The sequence below is a fragment of the Nannospalax galili genome, unplaced genomic scaffold (genome assembly GCF_000622305.1).
Source record: "Nannospalax galili isolate Female #2095 unplaced genomic scaffold, S.galili_v1.0 scaffold1382, whole genome shotgun sequence".
NCBI classification, from domain to species: Eukaryota; Metazoa; Chordata; class Mammalia; order Rodentia; family Spalacidae; genus Nannospalax; species Nannospalax galili.
In genome coordinates, this window is record NW_008348397.1 from 828,279 (window position 1) to 846,729 (window position 18,451).

General features: G+C 49.5%; 1 protein-coding gene across 1 annotated transcript in view; it reads right to left on the minus strand.

Annotated features, from left to right (window-relative positions):
- The window catches only part of Plxdc1 (plexin domain containing 1), a 55,973-nt gene that overhangs the window by 14,899 nt on the left and 22,623 nt on the right, over positions 1–18,451 (minus strand). Inside the window, exons 3-8 of the mRNA XM_008845282.3 lie at positions 14,583–14,726; positions 14,245–14,314; positions 13,386–13,508; positions 12,689–12,807; positions 11,811–11,910; positions 2,379–2,474 (exon numbers count right to left, since the gene is read on the minus strand). Coding sequence (XP_008843504.1) covers positions 2,379–2,474; positions 11,811–11,910; positions 12,689–12,807; positions 13,386–13,508; positions 14,245–14,314; positions 14,583–14,726 — 652 coding nt within the window. The remainder of the gene's footprint in view (positions 1–2,378; positions 2,475–11,810; positions 11,911–12,688; positions 12,808–13,385; positions 13,509–14,244; positions 14,315–14,582; positions 14,727–18,451) is intronic.

An 18,451-nucleotide genomic window follows, 5' to 3' on the forward strand; every position in this document is an offset into this window, starting at 1 on the left:
TGGGTAGAACCATCACCAGTGGGTTAGGGGCCCAGGCTGAATAAAAAGGATGAAACAGGAAAGCAAGCTGAGCACCAGCATTCATCTCTCTCTGCTTCCTGACTGCTGATTCAATGTGACCAGCTGCCTAGTGCTCAGTCTGTCACAGCCAGAGCTGCTCTTACCGCTACAGGTTTGCCACTGATAGAATGTGTGAATTGCAGGACAGCCATAAGCTCCATTAAGGGAAGCCATAAAGTGATAAATTCCTTAAAGTGGCCACTGGCCCTAAACTGGCAGCCTGGCCTTGCTCAAGCCTTATCAATTGGTCACTCCCAGAGTGAAGGAGGCTGTTTATGGAGCCGACCTGTCTCCTTTAATGCCATAGATAACTCATCTGCCCTGCCTGAGAAAATAATCTTAGGAAGAGAACCTTCAATTACCCAAGGACACCAGACCCTGGCACCGGGCAAACTCCTGCAGCTGTGCTCAGTAAAATTCATATATAAGTCAAAACCTCCCTTAGTTGCAGATGCCCTCATTCCATGGAAGAGTTTCTGCCCTTTGCTGTGTTCCCTGGATAAAGGACACATTCCTTGCCTGTTGTATGTCTCGCTCGGATTCTTATTTCTAAACTCTAAACTCCTTCCTTTTTCTGCTTTTCTAAATCTAACAGCCACCATGATGGACTGTACCCTCAAACTGTGAGCCAAAGCAAACCCTCTCCTTTGCAAGTTGCTTTGTCAGGTATTTTGTCACAGCGACAGGAAAAGTAACTAACACAGGCTGCTCATGTGCCCTGGAGACCTAGACTATATGGACGCCTCAGGTCAGTGCTCTTCTTACCCCATTTCACAGGGGGGACTGAGGCTTGGAGAGTCGTGGAGCTACGAGTGATAGGTCTGGGTTTGAACCCGGGGCTATCTGAGTCTAGAGTTAGAATTCTTAGTCTTGAGGTTATACTATGTTTCCCCCTCTCCTGCTCCCAGTCTTACCCAAGGGTCTCTTTCCATTAGCCCCTCCTGAAAGGGGGACCAGGTAAGACACCATGGAGTGTGATGGCTTGGAGATAACCATCCACATCTCTAGAAGGAAGTCAAGGAGAAGTGAAGGATGCAGAGAACTTTCTCACGACAAACAAAACCAACTGTCCTCCTACATAGCATCTGGGAGGCCATGGCCTTGTCATCTCCGGTGACTCTGGAGAGCCCTTGAGGACTCAGTCAAACTAGTAGTGGCCAGAAACCTGGGAACCTTGTGTGGTGCACATATAGCACATGGCCTACTGACCTTTGCCTCACAATTTCATTTCAAATGGGTTTCATGTGAGTAAATACTCATGAAATTCACCAGGGAAGGAGGAGCTTAACTGAAGAGACTGTCAGAGAGATGCACTGCTGGATTGGCACCCTACTGCTACCCAGGCTATTGACCCTGGCCTTGGATGCCCTTGCTCCTTGATGTCCTAGGACTTGAGATTTGCTCTTTCTTAAACAGTCTCCCTATGTTGCCCAGGCAGGCCTTGAACTCAAGATTCCCCTGCCTTAGCTTCCCAAATGCTGAGATTATAGGCCTGTGCCACCATGCCCAGCCTATGTGTTCTCACCAATCCTTGAGAAACCTCTGCTTCCTAGGCCTTTGGACTTCTTGGCTCAATGGAGGATGACTAGGTTGGCAGATGGCTATAACCTGAAAGATATCCTAGTCTTCTGATCCACCTGGGATCTGGGGCCTTTCCCTTCTCCAGAAGACACTTGATGGGCCCAGGCTGAGATGAGGCCAAGGACTCATGACCAACTCTCCCTCCTTCTCTTCTTCCTCTTCTGTCTACTTCCAGAACCTCCAGGGAAGAGGAAGTGGGGGAAAGCAAGGAATGTCATCGAAGGCAGGTAAAAGGTTACAGCTTCAGAGGGCAGCAGGGAAGCATCATGATAAAGAAGAGGAAACAAAACTCTGGAAAAATAGAATCCTGAACTGGGTGCAGCAGCACACACCTGTAATCCCAGTATTTGGGAGGCAGAGGCAGGAGGACCACTGCAAATTAGAAATGAGCTTGGACCAAATAGAGTTCCACCCAGTGAGGTACCCTCCAGTGATAGCTCCTCTAAGGGAAATCTGATGACAGATGGCATTCTTAGAGGCTCAGCTTTCTGAGGTTTCAATGATATGTTCATACCACTAGGTGGTATTGAGTAGACGCAAACCACACTCCAGGCCTGGAACGTGCTGGTCCATGTCAGAGCTGCCATTTCTTGCTCACCTCTAGCTCTGGTCACAGCTCTGCAGGAAGATGGTATTAGGCCCAGGTAACAGATGAGAAATGGAGGCTCAGATAAGTTAGGTGGCTGTATCCCACCCCCATCTGCAGCAACATGGAAGCGCAAAATGCCCCAACTCACTTGGTAATGGGGTGAACTCCACGGCTGATGTGCTAGTGATCTTGCTAGAGTCCAGCTCCACACGATGGTATTCAAAAATGGTCCGGCGTCGAGACTCTGAAAGAGAGGCAAAGCTTGTCATCAGGAGCATATCAAAGCCAGAGGGCTCCGAGGCCTGTGCCCAGAGCTCGTGCAGCTGGTGAGGGAGGAGCTGAACCTATTAGCCCAAGATGCTGCTGCTGAAGCTGCTGGGAGGTAGAAGGTAAGGAGCTGACCTAAGAGGAAAGTCTTGTGCTATAAGCAGGTTGCACTTCTCATCACCGAAGTCTGGCTTCTCCTGGGGTCAGGATCTTCCACTTCCTCTTGCCTTAGTACCGTCACAGCTGCGGTTGTTTTAACCCACAGCGTTCTTCCACCCTCTCTCTGTGTCTAGCTCCCTCTTGCAAATCCGGCTGAAGGGCTGCTTCCTCTGAGCAGCCCCCTAGTCAGCTCTCTGCTCGATTCCATTTAGGCCAAGTGACCTCCCCATACTGGATGGACATTAAAGTCTAATTGGACTGGGTGATTTGAACTTTACCCACAGTGAATGTTCTTCAAATGTCCACAGACAGGCTGCCCTTTGGACATGGATGATGATGTTCCATCTCTCTCCTCCTGGCAGAGGCCTGGGCAAGGTTCAGAGCTCAGAAGCAAGTCTAAGCCCTACCTCTGTTCCTAAAAAATGTTCTCTCAAGCCCTCTTAGTCAAGACACCTGGTTCTGATTCAAGTCCTGCCCTGGCTTTCTGGATAATAACCTTAGTTAAGTCATTTGAGCCTCAGTGTCTTGCCAGTGAAGTATAAAGACAGAAACACCTGGCACAATACCTTTAAGGGGAAAAAAAACTGGAATTGTAGATGAAAAGGTTGGACCTAAACTGACGATCTTGAACATTCCGATATTCTCCATTGTCTCACCAGGCCCACCCAAGAACCATGACTCAGGGTTGGTTGCCTTGACGCTGAAAGGCCAGTGGATTGCCTGGAGTGATCCTGTCCTTCCAAAATCTTGCATTGCAGTGACTGGCTCAGGGCTGAACCAATCAGAGATCTTCCTTGAGACTTTGCAACCACAACAAAAAAGCTTTTGCTCTTAATTCCAGCCTGGAGCCTATGAATGGCTACAGGTTCCAGTCTCATGGGGAAAGCCAGAAAATGAAGCCATTTTGTAGAGAGAAACAGGAAGTGTTGCCTTCAGGGACCTGGCCTGTCCCTATTTTTCCAGTATTCAGCTCTTCCTTTGCTTCTATTTCAATGTTTCCCCAACACAACCCCCCTTCTGTTTAAGCTAGAAACCCAGAGTAGGTGAGGATGGAAGTTTTTCACTCAGCTGAAGGTGGTTTGGAGGAAAATTTCCCAAGATGGCCACAGAGCTCTGGAGTGTCCCTGCAAAGGAAGTGGGCAGTATGCAACTGCTGACGTCCACCCCCCAAGCCAGGAGGGCGAAGCATTGCCTAGCAGAACGTCTGTGCTGTGTTTCATCGTGACTTAACCTCAGTCTTGGAACTGTTCCCACCTATTTAATCCAGGACTGAAGTCCCGCTGGTATGGTGCCAAGGTGTGCTCTCTCACCACACTCCACCACAATGCACTGCTTTGGGGTTTCAGCAGTCACCTCAGCCCTCAAACATTGGAAGTGGCAGAACATCAGTCCGCACAAGAAGGAAACTGCTCTGGTGTTGAGAACTGGCTGCAGCTGTGGGGCTTGTGCAAGCACTGCCCACTCCCTCATGTCTAGGAGAAGCACTCAGTTACCAGGGTCTGCTGCTGTCCTAGGCCAAGTGGGAAGAAGTTGGGGAGACTGACAGAGACCATGGGGAAAGAGAAGCCCTTTGCTAGGAGGGAGTCTACACAGGAAGAGGGCGTGGGGTCACTGCCACCAGGCAGATTGGCTCTGGCCTTACCTAACTGGATGAGCTTGGATGAAGGACTTAAGTTCAGTGAGCCACATTAAGAAATGGGACTTGGACCAGGCATAGTGGCGCAAGCCTTTAATCCCAGCACTTGGGAGGCAGAGGCAGGCGGATCTTTGTGAGTTTGAGGTCAGCCTGGTCTACATGGTCAGGACAGCTGGGGCTACAAGGAGACCCTGTCTCAAAAAAAAGAAAAAGAAACGGGGCTTATTAGATTCCACTAACCAGGTTGTTTTGAGGTTTAAAGAAAACAACTTCCTATATAAAACACCTGGGCCCTAGAACCACTTCAAACTCACCAGCCCCTCTTTCCTCTCAACCCAGCTCCTCTTTTGTTTTTGTTTTGGCTGAGACACCAGGGCACTTTCAGTCTCTCCTACCTCCTCAAACTCCACCCTAACCAATGTTTATGAACTTGAACATGAAGAAGACTGACCCATTCTAGTCCCTCCCTTTCTCCTCTTCTCCTCCCCTTCCTCCCCCCTCTCTCCTGCTCCAGTGGCATAGTTCCTGTCAGAGAAACTAGTTTCTGTCTCCCTCCTGCTGTGGAGACTGCTGTGACAAAATGGAAACCCCCATAGAGGCACCTGACCACTATGCAGGCTAGCAACCTGGACATCCTGTTCTCCTGCCTTCACCCTCCTATCCCCAAGTACCACCCCCATCCTGTAGGCTTCTCCTTGCCCTCTTTTGGACCCTTTTTTGGCCCTTTTTTTTGGCCAGGGTTTCAGGAGATTCTTCCTGGGGCTGTTGCCCTTGCCTGGTTTCCCTTTTGCTTCTTTCTGACCCACAGCAGACACTCTCCACTGGAGAACAAGGCAATAGGAAAAATGGGGGTCTTAATGCTTTGGTGGTAAGTGGTTTTGGGGGTAGGGCAAATCTCCCATGTACTCCCTGATGACTGCTCAGAGAGCCCTGACCTCAGGATCTCCCCTGCACTCCCTTATCCCAAGCACACCCATGCCTACTAGCTCTCCTGGGAGGGATATTATTTGAACCTTGGCTGAGCTGGCTTTGAGGCACTCTTCACCTACAAAGGTTTAGAGCAGAGCTCCACCTTGGTCAGAGGGAAGATGCATGGGACCCAATCTCAGATAGAGGCAGGCACTTTGTCATAGAAGTCAAGTCTAAGGACAGAGATGTATAATCCTCAATCAGAGAAGGCAGGACCTCTGAAAGCCTCCCACTAGAGGATGGGGGGCAGTGGTAGGGATGTGTCCTGGGCCTGTGCACAGCTAGGGATGACCAGATGAGCTTGGAAAACAATCATAACCCTGCCAGTGGGCAGAGCAGATGAGCAGTGGTCTGGAGGAGTGTGGGAGTGCTTCATTCAGAAGTCTGTCTTGAATTGAAAATATTGGCCACTTCAACCTCTACCCTGCACTTGTTTGAGTGTATGGCTTTGGTACATTTTTGTTTTTATAAGCAGACTCCTTAATCTCCACACTGGAATTATTTGCCTTTGGATCATTACACCATGTGGGGCTCACCCAGGAATAATGACATCCATCTGTGTGGCCAGCAACTGCTTTCTGGAAACAGGTCGGGAGGCCCCCAAGCTATACTTCTGGCAATTTGAGATGTTCTGTTTTATCTGTGCTCTAGCTTTCCAACATGCAGAAATACTAAGACCCAGATACAGGTCTGTTGCCCCATCCAGACCCTATAACTGCTCAGAAGAGAGGTTTCCATGACTCCCTTTGTGCTCACACCTGCTACCAGCAGGCCAGCATTGCTTTGTTCAGATCAAGGGTGGTAGTTCACCTAGGACTGGGGAGGAGGAAGCAGGAGGATAGGTTCAGGGTTGCCTTCTCTCACATAGAGCGTTCAAGAGGAACCTAGGATACATGAGACCCTGTTTCAGAAGAAAAAGGAAAAGGAGGCGATGGAGAAGTAGGGAGTAGGGGGGAAGGGAAGGAGGAAAGAGGAAGAGGGAGAAGAGGAGGAGGAACACCACCACCACAGGACACTGAAAAATCCAGCCATCAAGAATAATGCAACCATTATTTGAAAGTGCCGTGGTGAGTTGAGCTGGTCCTCATCTGCTCATCCATCTGTTCACTCCTTCATTCTGTTGCCTATTTGGTTATTTATTCAATAATCATAACTGGAACCCCAGCAAGGAATCCTGAAGTGCTTTCAGCTCAGCATGGGAGGCAGAGCAAATCCTCCCCAGCACTGAGGCAAAGAAGAAAAGGCAGAAAATAAAGAACTAAGACCCTGGGAGCTGAGTGTTGGGAACACAAGAAGAGGAAGGGGAAAAAAAGGAGGCAGGGCCCTCAGGCAGGTCCAAAACATCAAAGGAAAAGTGCTTTAAGAACCATTTTCTGGGGGCTGGAGAAATGGCTCAGCGGTTAAGAGCACTGACTGGACCCGGGTTTGATTCCCAGCACCCACATGGCGGCTACAAACCGCCTTAACTCCAGTTCCAGGGGAATCCAAAGCCCTCTTTTGACCTCCGCGGCATTGTACAACATGGGTGCCCTCACATACATGCAGGCAATACACTCATAAACATAAAATAAAAATAATATTTTCTGGCAGGGCTTGGTGGTGCACACCTTTAATCTCAGCATTGGGAGGCAGAAACAGGTGGATCTCTATGAGTTCAAGGCCAGCCTGGTCTACATAGTGAGTTCAAGGCCAGCTGAGGCTACAGAGAGACCCTGTCTCAAAAAGACCAAAAAAAAGAAACCCTTTTCTTAGCTGTGTGTGGTGGTTCATGCGTTTAGTTCCAGGAGTCTGGAGGCAGAGGCAGGTGGATCTCTATGAAATTGAGACCAGTTCCAGACCAGCTACAGCTGTCTCAGTGAGGCAAAAAAAAAAAAAAAACACCTTTTTTTTTTTCATTTTTTTGAGATAGGGTCTTATACCAGGCTGTCCTTGAACTCACTATGTAGCTGATGACCCTGAACTCTTTATCCCTTCAACCCTTCTACCTCCTGAGTGCTAGGATTTTAGGGGTGACCACCACATGGGCCAGGTTCCTTAAGGAATCCTTTATCAGGAGAGTGAGAAGTCAAAATGGGCAGATCTGGTGACCATCCCCCCGACCCCCATCCTCTTTGGCTGGTCTCTCTCCCTTTTATAGCCAGCTCTGGAGCCTCCACCTCCCCCATGGCAGCCTGGCACAGAGACACGGCACAGGCCACTGACAAACATCTGGCTTCAAGTCAACTTCAGATAGGAAAATTCTGGGAAAGGAGGACCAGTGTGTTAGGACCGTCTAAGGACATTCAGGTGCCAGCCAAAGGTCACGTTACAATCTGGAGCCCCTTGATAATCCAGTCTTCTGTAACTGACTCCACTACCTCAAAGTCTCTGTCAGTTTTGACATTTGTTAGTGAAATAAAGTTTCTTAAGCCAACTAGTGGAGGGAACTAGGTTTTGGCAGTTCCTCCAGTCAGATGCAGTGTCGAGGCCACCCTGGAGGATTTGAGCGCTTCTGCAAGCAGATGCTGCCAATGTGCATGGCTTTTCTCTGCATCAAAATGCTTTACAGAATCTGCTCACAATGTGTGTAACAGTTTACATAGGGAGTAATGCTAAGAAACCTGGGTGTGCTCAGCATCTTCTTCTCTGGTCCCAGGAGGGAGGAGGTCATCCTGAGTCCTCTCTCATCCAGCCCAGCAGAGGTGAAGAGGAGAATCCCTTAGACAGAAGGATTTAGTGGCTGGGGATCTTTTGTTGTTGTTGTTTTTTCATTATACTTAATTTTGTGTGGGGGGTGAGGAGGGGAGATATATGTGTATGTGTTTGTGTGTGTGCACAGGCCAGAGGTTGAGGCTGGCCTCTTCCTCTATTGCTTTTCACTTTATTATTATTTTTTGAGATATAATCTCTCACTGAACCTGGAGCTCACTGATTGGGCAAGACTAGCTGTCCAGGGGGCTCCAGGGTTCTTATGCTTGAGCAGCAAGCACTCCACTGGCTGAGCCATCTCCCCAGACCATTCGTTCATTTTTTTGAGACAGCATCTCATATAGCCCAGGCTGGCCTTGAACTCCTTGATCCTCCTGCCTCCACCATCAGAATGCAGGGATTATAGGCATGTGCCACCATACCCAGCTGGCTGGGAAATCTTCAATACTGGGGATACCGAGTTCCATTCATTGCCTCGTCTGAGGCAGGAAAAAGCTGAATCTGGACAGAGGACAGAAAAGGCCTCCATTCTGGGCTTGAACAATGGAATATCCATGGAGATAACAGAGTTTGCAGATTGAGGGCTCTCCCTGAACCATTTCAGCCATGGTCACTTGGGATTAATCCAGATGAAATTCCTACTTGCTAGGGGAACATCAGACTGAGAAGATTCTGACATTTTAGCCTCCAAAAAGCTATCACTCCCAAAAGCAGAGGCTGTGACTTACTTTATTGATTTTATTTTTTCTAGTGCTGGAAATTGAGCCTAAGGCCTTGTATATGTTATGTGACCCACTTTAAAACTCAGTGAAGGCTGGGGATACTGTCTCAGAAAAATGCACAAAATATGCTTCATTATTCCACTGACAGAGGATGGTGCCCTGGGCTTTGCACATGCTGTGCAGGTGCTCTACTCCCAGGCACACACCAAGTTCCTCCTCAATTGCTTTAACAATGGACACACCACAGTGGGTTGCACTCATTGGCTATCAGCCCTAGATCTAGTATCTAGGTTAGAATTGGGACTTAAAGGGCAGTAAGATCTGCATAGAGTCGCACAGCACAGAACAAGGGAAGACACAAACTTCAGCTTTAGGAAGGATTTCCTGTTTTGCCTTGAGGGCAAGTTCGGGTTCAAAGACTAGGCATTCAGCCCATACAGGAGACAGTCCTCACTGAAAAGTATGAAAAGCTTAGAGCATGACAACATAATAAAGGGACAGGGGCGTGGTGGTGGTGGATGCTTCTGAGCACCCATGGACACTGGGATCAATGAAGAGTCCTGGAACCAATTGCGTGATGTTTGCTCCCCATTGTCCACTTGACTGGATTTAGAATCATATGGGAGACACATCTTTGTGCATCTCCCAGGGCTTTTGCAGAGAGATTTAGCTGAGGCAGTAAGAACCCTGAATGTAGGTGGCATTATCCAGGAGCTGGGGTCCAGGACTGACAAACCTGACTTCGATCCCCAGAACTCACATTGTAGAGTAAACTGACTCTGGCAAGTTGTCCTCTGACCTCCACAGGTGTACCCATACACACACACACACACACACACACACACACACACACACACACTTACACACAAAATAAATATAAAAAGCCTTTTTTAAAGAAGGAAAAACTATATTTAATTTTAGAAATGAAATGAAGATAGTCTCGAGCTGTAGTTCAGTGGTAGAGCACTTGTCTAGTATGCAAAGACCCAAGAAGAAAGAGGAGGAGGAGGAGCAGGAGGAGGAGGAGGAGGAGGAAGAGGAGGAGAACGAGGAGGAGGAGGAGGAAGAAGAAAAAGAATGGTAGAAAAGCACTGGTGGAAATGGCAAGTCTCTAAGAGAGGCATGCAGAAGAGGGACATTTGGGTAACACTGCCACTACAGGATGTGACTTGCTGCCACTAGCCACAAAGCCACATGAAAGTGCCATAGCTGTGGCTGCTGACCTGTGACACACCAGCATTGGGATGTCACCTGCTCCTGCACCATTCCCTTCAGATGCAGGAGCTGCCCGCTTATAAAGCCCCAAGTCTCTAAGGAGAGAGTAGAAGATCCAAGTGCCTCCTGGGTCCAAGGGCCTGATGGGCCAGACATTGACCAAAGACCACCTTTATGGCCACAGTAACTGTGGGAGTCACACTGCCACTCCTGTGCTCACCACGCAGATGTGAAAGAAACCTAAAGCTGCAGTGCTTTGCCATAGGTTAGTTCCTGATGGACAGTCTAGACTGGAACCCAGCCCTCCAACTCCACTGCAGAGACTAGATAAGCCCTGAACTTGAGCCCTCACATTCCTAAAGGGTTTATGCTGAGGAAAGAGACTGTCAGAGAACAGATTCTTCCAGAGCAGGACTCACTTCCCCTCCACTGTATCTCACCTGTCCCTCAATATACATAGTGGTTTCAGAACACAGGTACTGATTAAAGTCCACAACACAATTACCCTTCCCTTGGAGTCCCTCCCACTCTTGGGAGTTTACCTCACTTTTCCTTGATAAATCTATGTCTATGCTAATTAAAAGAAATACATTCCAGGGCTGGAGATATGGTTCAGCTGTTAAGAGCACTGGCTGCTCTTACAGAGGACCTGGGTCTGATTCCCAGGACCCACATGGCAGCTAACAACCATCTATAATACTAATTCCAGGGGATCTGACTCCCTCTTCTAATCTCTGTGGGCACTGCACAACACAGGTGCACTCACAGACATGTAGGTAATACATTCAAACACATAAAATACTTAAGAAATAGATTCCTCAACACGTAGAACCACGAGCTTTCCCCTGGAGCCCTGGCTTTCACAGAGTGGCAGGGCCTGGCCTTCTACAGGAGGCTCAACCTCACCCTGGCATGGCTGGGTGGAGGTAGGAATGCCCCCAGCCCCATTAGTACTGGTGGGATGGAGCAGAGTGGAAAGGGCTTGTCTCTAGATCTGCCTGGAGTCCTGCAGGTCAAACACAGTTCAACAGAGACCAGGTTCACCCATCTCAGCCACAGTCTGGAAGCACTGGGTAGCTGTATCCCAGAAGCCTCCCTGAGAATGTGAATTGAGACTCTTTGGACTCAATGGGACAGGGGTGGGGGTTGGAAACGGAAGAGGAGGAGCTGAGGTACGCCTCAAAGATCATTGCTTCGAAGGAAGTGCCCCTCCAACTACTTCCCCAAATTACAGAGGAGTTGACTGAGACCAAAGATGGTATGGTTTGCCAAAGGAAAGAGTTCACAGCATGGCTAAGGCTAGATGCCCCATCTCCTGACACCCCTGATTGCCTATTAGTCCTTTGGATTGAAGGCTACCGTGTTTAAATTCTGGGAGGCTCAAGACCCCTCACCTGGGATTTTTAGAGATTATTTCTTTTGTTATTGTTTTTTGGAGACAGGGTCTAGCCTAGAATTTTCAATGCCCACATACCATGAGTGCTGGAATGATAGGCAAGCAGCATCATTCCTGGATCTTAGGAGATTGTCTGACGTTTTGGTTTTTAGCTTTTAAGAGTCAAACTATCACCGGGCATGGTGGTGCATGCCTTTAATCCCAGCACTTGGGAGGCAGAGGCAGGTGGATCTCTGTGAGTTCAAGGCCAGCCTGGTCTACATAATGAGTTCCAGGACAGCTGGGGCTACAGGGAGACCCTGTCTCAAAAAAACCAAAAAAAAAAAAAAAAAGTCGAACTATCTCTCCAGCACTCTGAGGCAGTTTTCTAAATGGAGCAGGCTAAGTGCAAGGGCTCTTGATCCCCTTCTCCTCAGCAACCAGGCCAGTGCCTCCCTCTAGACATGATAGGCAGAAATGAGCCCTCTGCCCTAACAAGGAAAGCCAGGCTTGGACTGAGCTGGGTCAGACAGTCCCCTGGGGACTCACCTGGTACCTCTGGGGATGAATTGAGAACCATGAAGGCATCTGATAGGCCAGCCTTGACGGGGTGCTGGGAGGAGCTAATTTCCAGGACAGCCATAGGGATCTGCAGCAGGGAGAAAAGGTGCCATCCACCCAGAACCCTCTATGCCACACAGTCACCCCTTGGAGCTCCCCACCCAGTTGTCTTCTCAGCGCTCAAGGACTCAGGCACCTTGAACCAGCCTCTCATCCATATTCTAAGACTTCTTGACACTTCCACGCGGGTTCTTCCCCCTCAGCCTCTCCCTCTGCCATCCATCTCCAGTGGCTCTCCAATCTGTACAGTTCTCTCTTCTCCCATCTCCAAGCTTCTCCCATACACCATCTCTCAGCATATTCCCCGAGTCCCCAGAGCCTGCCCTCCACTCTGAAGCCCAAGTGGCCTTTTCCAAAGACACATCTGGTTGTTCTCCTGCCCCTCCTGCCCTTCCACCCTTCACTCCAGTCATGCCACCTTCTGGTAGTGCCTTATACAAGCCAAGTTCTGACCTACCACAGAATCTTTGTACACGCTATTCTTTCTCCTGAATGTATTTCACTCTCCTCTTTGTTTCCTTAACTCATTCTGCAGATTTAACCCCCCAACACATACCTCTGATAAGATGAAGAGTCCCGCTACAGACTGTCAGCACCAGAAGCCTCTACCTAGGGGCACTTGTCCTAGTGGCAATTCCACATTTGTCCCTGTAATTATTATTTCTGTCAATCAGACTTACGGCGGCATATGTACAGGGTTCACAGATAAACCCAGAGCTGTTGTGGCACCAAGCCCTGTGCCCATCGCACTGCAGATTCTCTACAAATATTTGCTGAAGGAAGGAGAGGTGCCAAAGCCTACTTACCTCTTTGTAGCCAAAGACAATGCGGCCATCGCAGTGCAGAGCCACTTGGAACGTGAAGCTGCCCCTGTCCTCTCGGCCCTGGAGGTAGACGTGGTCCCACTGAACAACAAAGACTGTCCCTGGGGAGAACAGAGACCTGGCTGAACAGGGAGGCTGTGCAGGGGGCCCTGCAGACACGGTGGCCACAGAGGACTAGCCATGGGTGGGGTCCCTTTGGGATGAAGAGGGGTGTTTGCAAGTTTGCGTAGCAGGGGCTGGATACCCCACAAACATCAGCCTGGCCTCCAAACTGCAGAGGAGCCCAAAGGTCCTGATTCTGCCCCAGGGCCTGAACTTGTTCATCTCTTACCCTGCATATATCCCTTCTTTCTTGCCACCCCAGGAGATGAAAAGGGGAGAACTGGAAATGTCTGTCTCCTGGGGTGGGTGGGGCTGGTGAGAGACAAGCAGTAGAGGCCGTGAGAGTGATTTCACCTGGATGAGTACTTTCATGTCTTCATCTCGTTCAACAATGCTAGGTAACAAGGTATTTCTGTCTCCTTCTTACAGATGAGGAAATAGTGTGGAGAAATGGAAGGGTGGCTGTCTGGCTATGTGACTATGGGCAAGTCTCTGGCCCTCAGGCTCCTGGGAAGGGACTAACTAGACCAGAGATCCCTGGTGCTAGGATAACTTATACTCTGAGATTGGACCTCACCATTGTCAAAGTAAACGACTGTGGAGTTGTCGGAGTAGCCAGGGTTGAAGTTGGCCATCAGGGGAGCCACATACTGAGTAGCCGTGAGCATCCGATGGAGCACATCGCCCATAAAGATGAAACCTAAGGGTGGAGAGGTATGAGGTGTCTTGAGGGGCTGCTTCTGGGGCTTTCCCCACCGTCAGTTGCTAAACATAGGCCTCACACCTCCATTCCCCCTCCCTATCCAGTGGGCTCTGGATTTGGTGACATAGCAAAATGGCCCAGTCTAGGGATGACCATGGTGGCACACGCCTTTAATCTCAGCGTTTGGGAGACAGAGGCAGACAGATCTCTGTGAATTCAAGGCCAGCCTGGTCTATAGCCTTGTCTCAAAAAGACAAGGAAAAAAAAAAAAGGCCCAGTCTAGAGAATGCTTGTTCTAGGTATCTGGGTGGGCACATACCATGGGGGTAGGAGCAGGAAGAGGGGGTGATGCTGGGGAAGCAGGACACAGGATAAAAGTGAGTGGGAATCAAAGACTGGCTCCTCCTATCAATAGGGACCATAGTCCTTGCTTCCTCAGACTCGGACTCAGAAACACAGGGACCAAAGGGCTGTCGACACTAGCTGTGCTGGCCCAGACACACAAGTGCGTGCATGTGTGCACGCACACACACACACACACACACACACACACGCACACTCAAGTCAACTGATTTGGGGAGGGAAGCAGTCAGACATGCCCTGTCTCTCTCCTGAGAATGGGGCTTCCTCCCTAGCCCACCTATCTAGTCATCTCCAGTGAGTCTCCAGTGAGGCTCTCTGAGTCAGGCCAAGACCTCCAAGCCCTCCCTCAGTCCTGCTGACTTGGCCTTACCTCCAGTTGCTATGGTGATCTGCCGCAGAAGATGCCCGTAGAAAGGAAAATCAAAGGACAAGATCACTCTCTGCAGGGACAGGAAAGAGTCACCATGGGTGAGCTTCAGGTCAAAGGCTGGTGACCCTCCTGTTCCAGACTTGTCTGAACAGAGTAGAGGCAGACATGTCCTAGACAAGACCTCCAAGAACTATGATAGGGCACCCCCACTATGCCCCTTTTAACTGAACCCAACTGCAGATCACGAACCTCAGGTCATAATCATATTTACTCCCAGGCAGCCAGGGCTGGCCTAGCCTCCCAGTCTTCCAGCCCAGGCTGCCCTGCCAGACACTCACTGAAGCCTGCCGGTGGCTGCTGGAAAGGATTCTGTGGACCTTCACTTGGCTCCGGTTGGCCACAGTCATGTCTACCCACAGTTCCTGGCTTTGGGGTTCACTAGGGCCATAGACACGGGACACGTAATAGCTGTGGTTGTCTTCCTGTAGGGACAGAGGCAGAGCACACAGGAGGTGTGAGGAGCCAGGCAAGCAGGGCACCACCCCTCTGCCCTTCCCCACTCAAACTTCTGCAGACCCCAAGTCCTCTTGGCCCAGAGAGCTGGACCTGATGATTTAGATCAGGGAGCCCCTGGGCTACACCAGGCCCTGGAGAGCACTGCCTGTCTAGAGCCATTCCCCAACAAGTCTGGCCCCAGTCAAACCCATGTCTGCTCTATCAGGGCCCAGTGCTACCCAAATAACATCATGTACTCCTGAATGTTTCAAACCATGCCCTTAGGCTGAGTTCAGCATGTGAGCACATGGGGAAAACCAACAGCACAGTCCCAAATAGCTCCCTTGTCTGGAATGAGCATGCCCAGACCACTGGGGGCACATAATCTATGTCTTTTCCCTTACCATAAGGGAAGACAAGTAGATCTTAGAAATCAAAGGGAGGAGGCCGTCGTTGATCTTGGGGAGTTGCTAGTCTGTTGGAGGAGGCAGGATACACAATAACAGAATACCCAGATGCAGACCTGTAAGCAGCATGGTACGGAGTGCCGCAGCCTTCATTGCAGTTGCCAGAAGGCCGTTAAAGAGCAAGAAATCCCTCTAGGCATAATTTTGAATCTCCCTAAGTGGCTGATGGGAATGCCACAGCAGGCTCAGTACACTCTGCAGTGTCCAGTCTCTGGAGGAGGAGGGAGCATCTGGGGGCCAGGGATTAAAGTGGGCTGGGGGAAATGGCTAGCAGAAAGTGGGAGCTAGAGAGTCCAACCATGTCTCTGCATTTCCTGGAGCCTGCCCAAGAGCATCTTACTGGAGGTTGTTGGTAGACAGCAGGAAGGTCAGAGGCTTTCTGGGCTATGAGGCTGCAGTGATGCCCTGGACACCATGGATCATTAATTAGGCTGCCCAGCGGCAGCGGCTGCAGATACAGCAGAGCAAACCATGTTCTCCCTGCCAAGCTGCCAGCTCCCCAGCCAGCCTTTGGCCTGAGCCCAGGAGGAGTAGAGAGCTGGGGCCCTGGGCACTGCATGCCTGCAGAGAGGTAAACTACAGTTCTGACAAGTGGCCCACTCTGAACACATTTTGGGAGATGTAGGGTTGGGGTGGGCTGAGAGAGATGAGTGAAGGAGCATTTGTGGGGATATCCTACTGCCTCTGCTCCTCCCCGACCCCACCATCCTTTCCCTTCATCAGCAGGTAGACAAACCAAATCAACTCTCTTGGGGCCTCATCCTTCTGGTGGTAACTATCAGGGCTCCCTCCAGACACTGCCCTGGAGTCAAAATGCCAGTCAGAGGACCCAGCATGAACCAGCCCCTTCCTCTCTGTCATCTCTCCTTCTCTCATCCTCTAGTCACTCCTGGGTACCCACCCACCACACCAGACTCCTCAACTGTCTCAGGCCAGCAGTGCTCACTCCTGCCTTACAAGATGATTGTCCTGCCTAGAATGGCCTTCTTCCCCTGTCGATTCAGTGCTCGGCTTAAACACTGCTTTCTGTCTGATCTTTTGTCCCTACTTGCCAATAAGACCATTTGCAGATGGCCCTCATCCAACATTCTGGGGACTCCTTCAAGTGAGATACATGTGTGCTATTTCCAAGAGTCACATGAGTCATGTGGACCCAGATTTATCAGACCAGTTTTATCCATGAAGCAACCTGCGGGGGGTGGTGTGTAACCCTGATGCCACTGCTCCTGGGATAAGAACAAGTGCCATGGAAAAAATGCTGCCTGCCATTAATTACTCCCCTAGACACCAACCCTGGGGTCAGGAGGACACACCCAGAAGAGGATAATGCCCACGGTCCCTCTCTTGTGCCTGGTGCTCACAATCTCCCTTGAGAGCACCAGCTTCAGCTCTGCCCTTCCCCGGGCCATGCCAGAATAGACATGCCTGTCTCCACCCAGCTCTGGCAGGGAGCCCCCATCTTCCTCAAAACAAAAAAAAGCACCTGCCAGGATACAAAGCTCTGAGCACACACGTGTGTGGAGAGAGGTGTGGAGGAGGCCTCCAGGCAGCTTGTGTGCAAGGACACAGGGGCCTGAACAACAGTGCCCATCTAACAGTTTGCAGCACCCAATTCTGAAGCTCATTTAGGTTCTGCAGGGACCACCTCTATAGCAAATGGCTATAGGCTCAAACAGCTGCAGCTTACCTTTCCCCAGTCCCATTTCAAACAAAAAAGTAGTTTAATAAAGGACAACATGGGGCTGAGAGATGGCTCTGTGGTTAAGAAGGCTTGCTACTCTTTCAGACGACCAGAGTTCAGTTCCCAGCACCCACACTGGGCAGTTCACAAATGCTTGTAAATCTAGTTATAGGGGATATGACACCCTCTTCTGGCCTTGTGGACGCCTATATGTATGTGCACATACACAGATACATACACATAAATAAAAAATAAATCTTTTTCAAAAGGACAGGAGATGGGGCTGGAGAGATGGCTCAGTGGTTAAGAGCACTGGCTGCTCTTGGAGAGGACCCCAGTTGGATTTCCAGGACCACATGGCGGCTAACATTCGTCTGTAACTCTAGATACAGAAGATCTGACACCCTCTTCTGGCCTCTGAGGGCATTGCATGCACAGGTGCACTTACGTATAGAGAAAATACTCATACACATATATAAATAAAAATAAACAAATCAAAGCTGGTCAGGCATGGTGGCGCACACCTTTAGTTCCAGTCCAAGGCCAGCCTGGTCTACACAGTGAGTTCAGGCCAGCTGGGGCTACAGGGAGAACCTGTCTCAAAAAGACCAAAATAAATAAATAAATAAAATAATAAAATAAATAAATAAATAAAATTAGCAAATGAAAATATTTTAAAGGACAGCATAAAATTTTGAAGAAAGGAAATAAGGTTTAGATGCTATTCAGCCTATCATTTTGTTGTTATTTTAAGACAGGATCTCATGTAGCTCGTTAGCCTAAAATTTATTATATAGTCAAGGCTCTCCTTGAACCCTGATACTCCTGTTTCCATCTCCCAAATTCTTGGGATTACAGGCATGTGTCACCATGCCAGGTTAAATGCCTGTTTCAGCCTCAACTTGAGCCCCTGACACACAGGAACAAGTGAGATCATCTCTGTGCCTACAAGGTCACTTCTATGTCCATGGCTCAAGGTTTTCCCTTCGTATTTTTAGTGTTCAAGAAGTACATCAGCCAGCCTGGTCTACGTTCCAGGACAGCTGGGGCTACAGGGAGATCCTGTCTCAAAAAGACAAAGAAAAAAAAAAGAAGAAGTACATGGGAGCCAGTGTGGTGGAGCACACATGTAATCCCTGGTGGGGCACATGTGTAATCCCAGGAAGCTTAGATGGGAGGACCACAAGCTCAACACCAGCCTGAGGTATACAGAGAGTTCAAGGCCAACTTGGGCAATTTATATTGAGAGCCTGTCTCAAAATAAAAGTTAAAACACGAAGAAAAACAAAGCTAGAGAGGTGGCTCAGCGGTTAAGAGCACGGGCTGTTCTTGCAGAGGACCCAAGTTTGGTTCCTAGTGCTCATATGGTGGTTAACAACTGTCCTTAACTCCAGTTCCAGGGGATCTGACACCATCTTCTGGCCTCCACAGGCATTGCACAACACGGGTGCACTTACATAACACAGGCTTATAAAGCACTCACACATAAAATATAAATAAATAATGCTGGGTGTGGTGGCACATGCCTGTAGTCCCAGCACTTGGGAGGCAGAGGCAGGCGAAT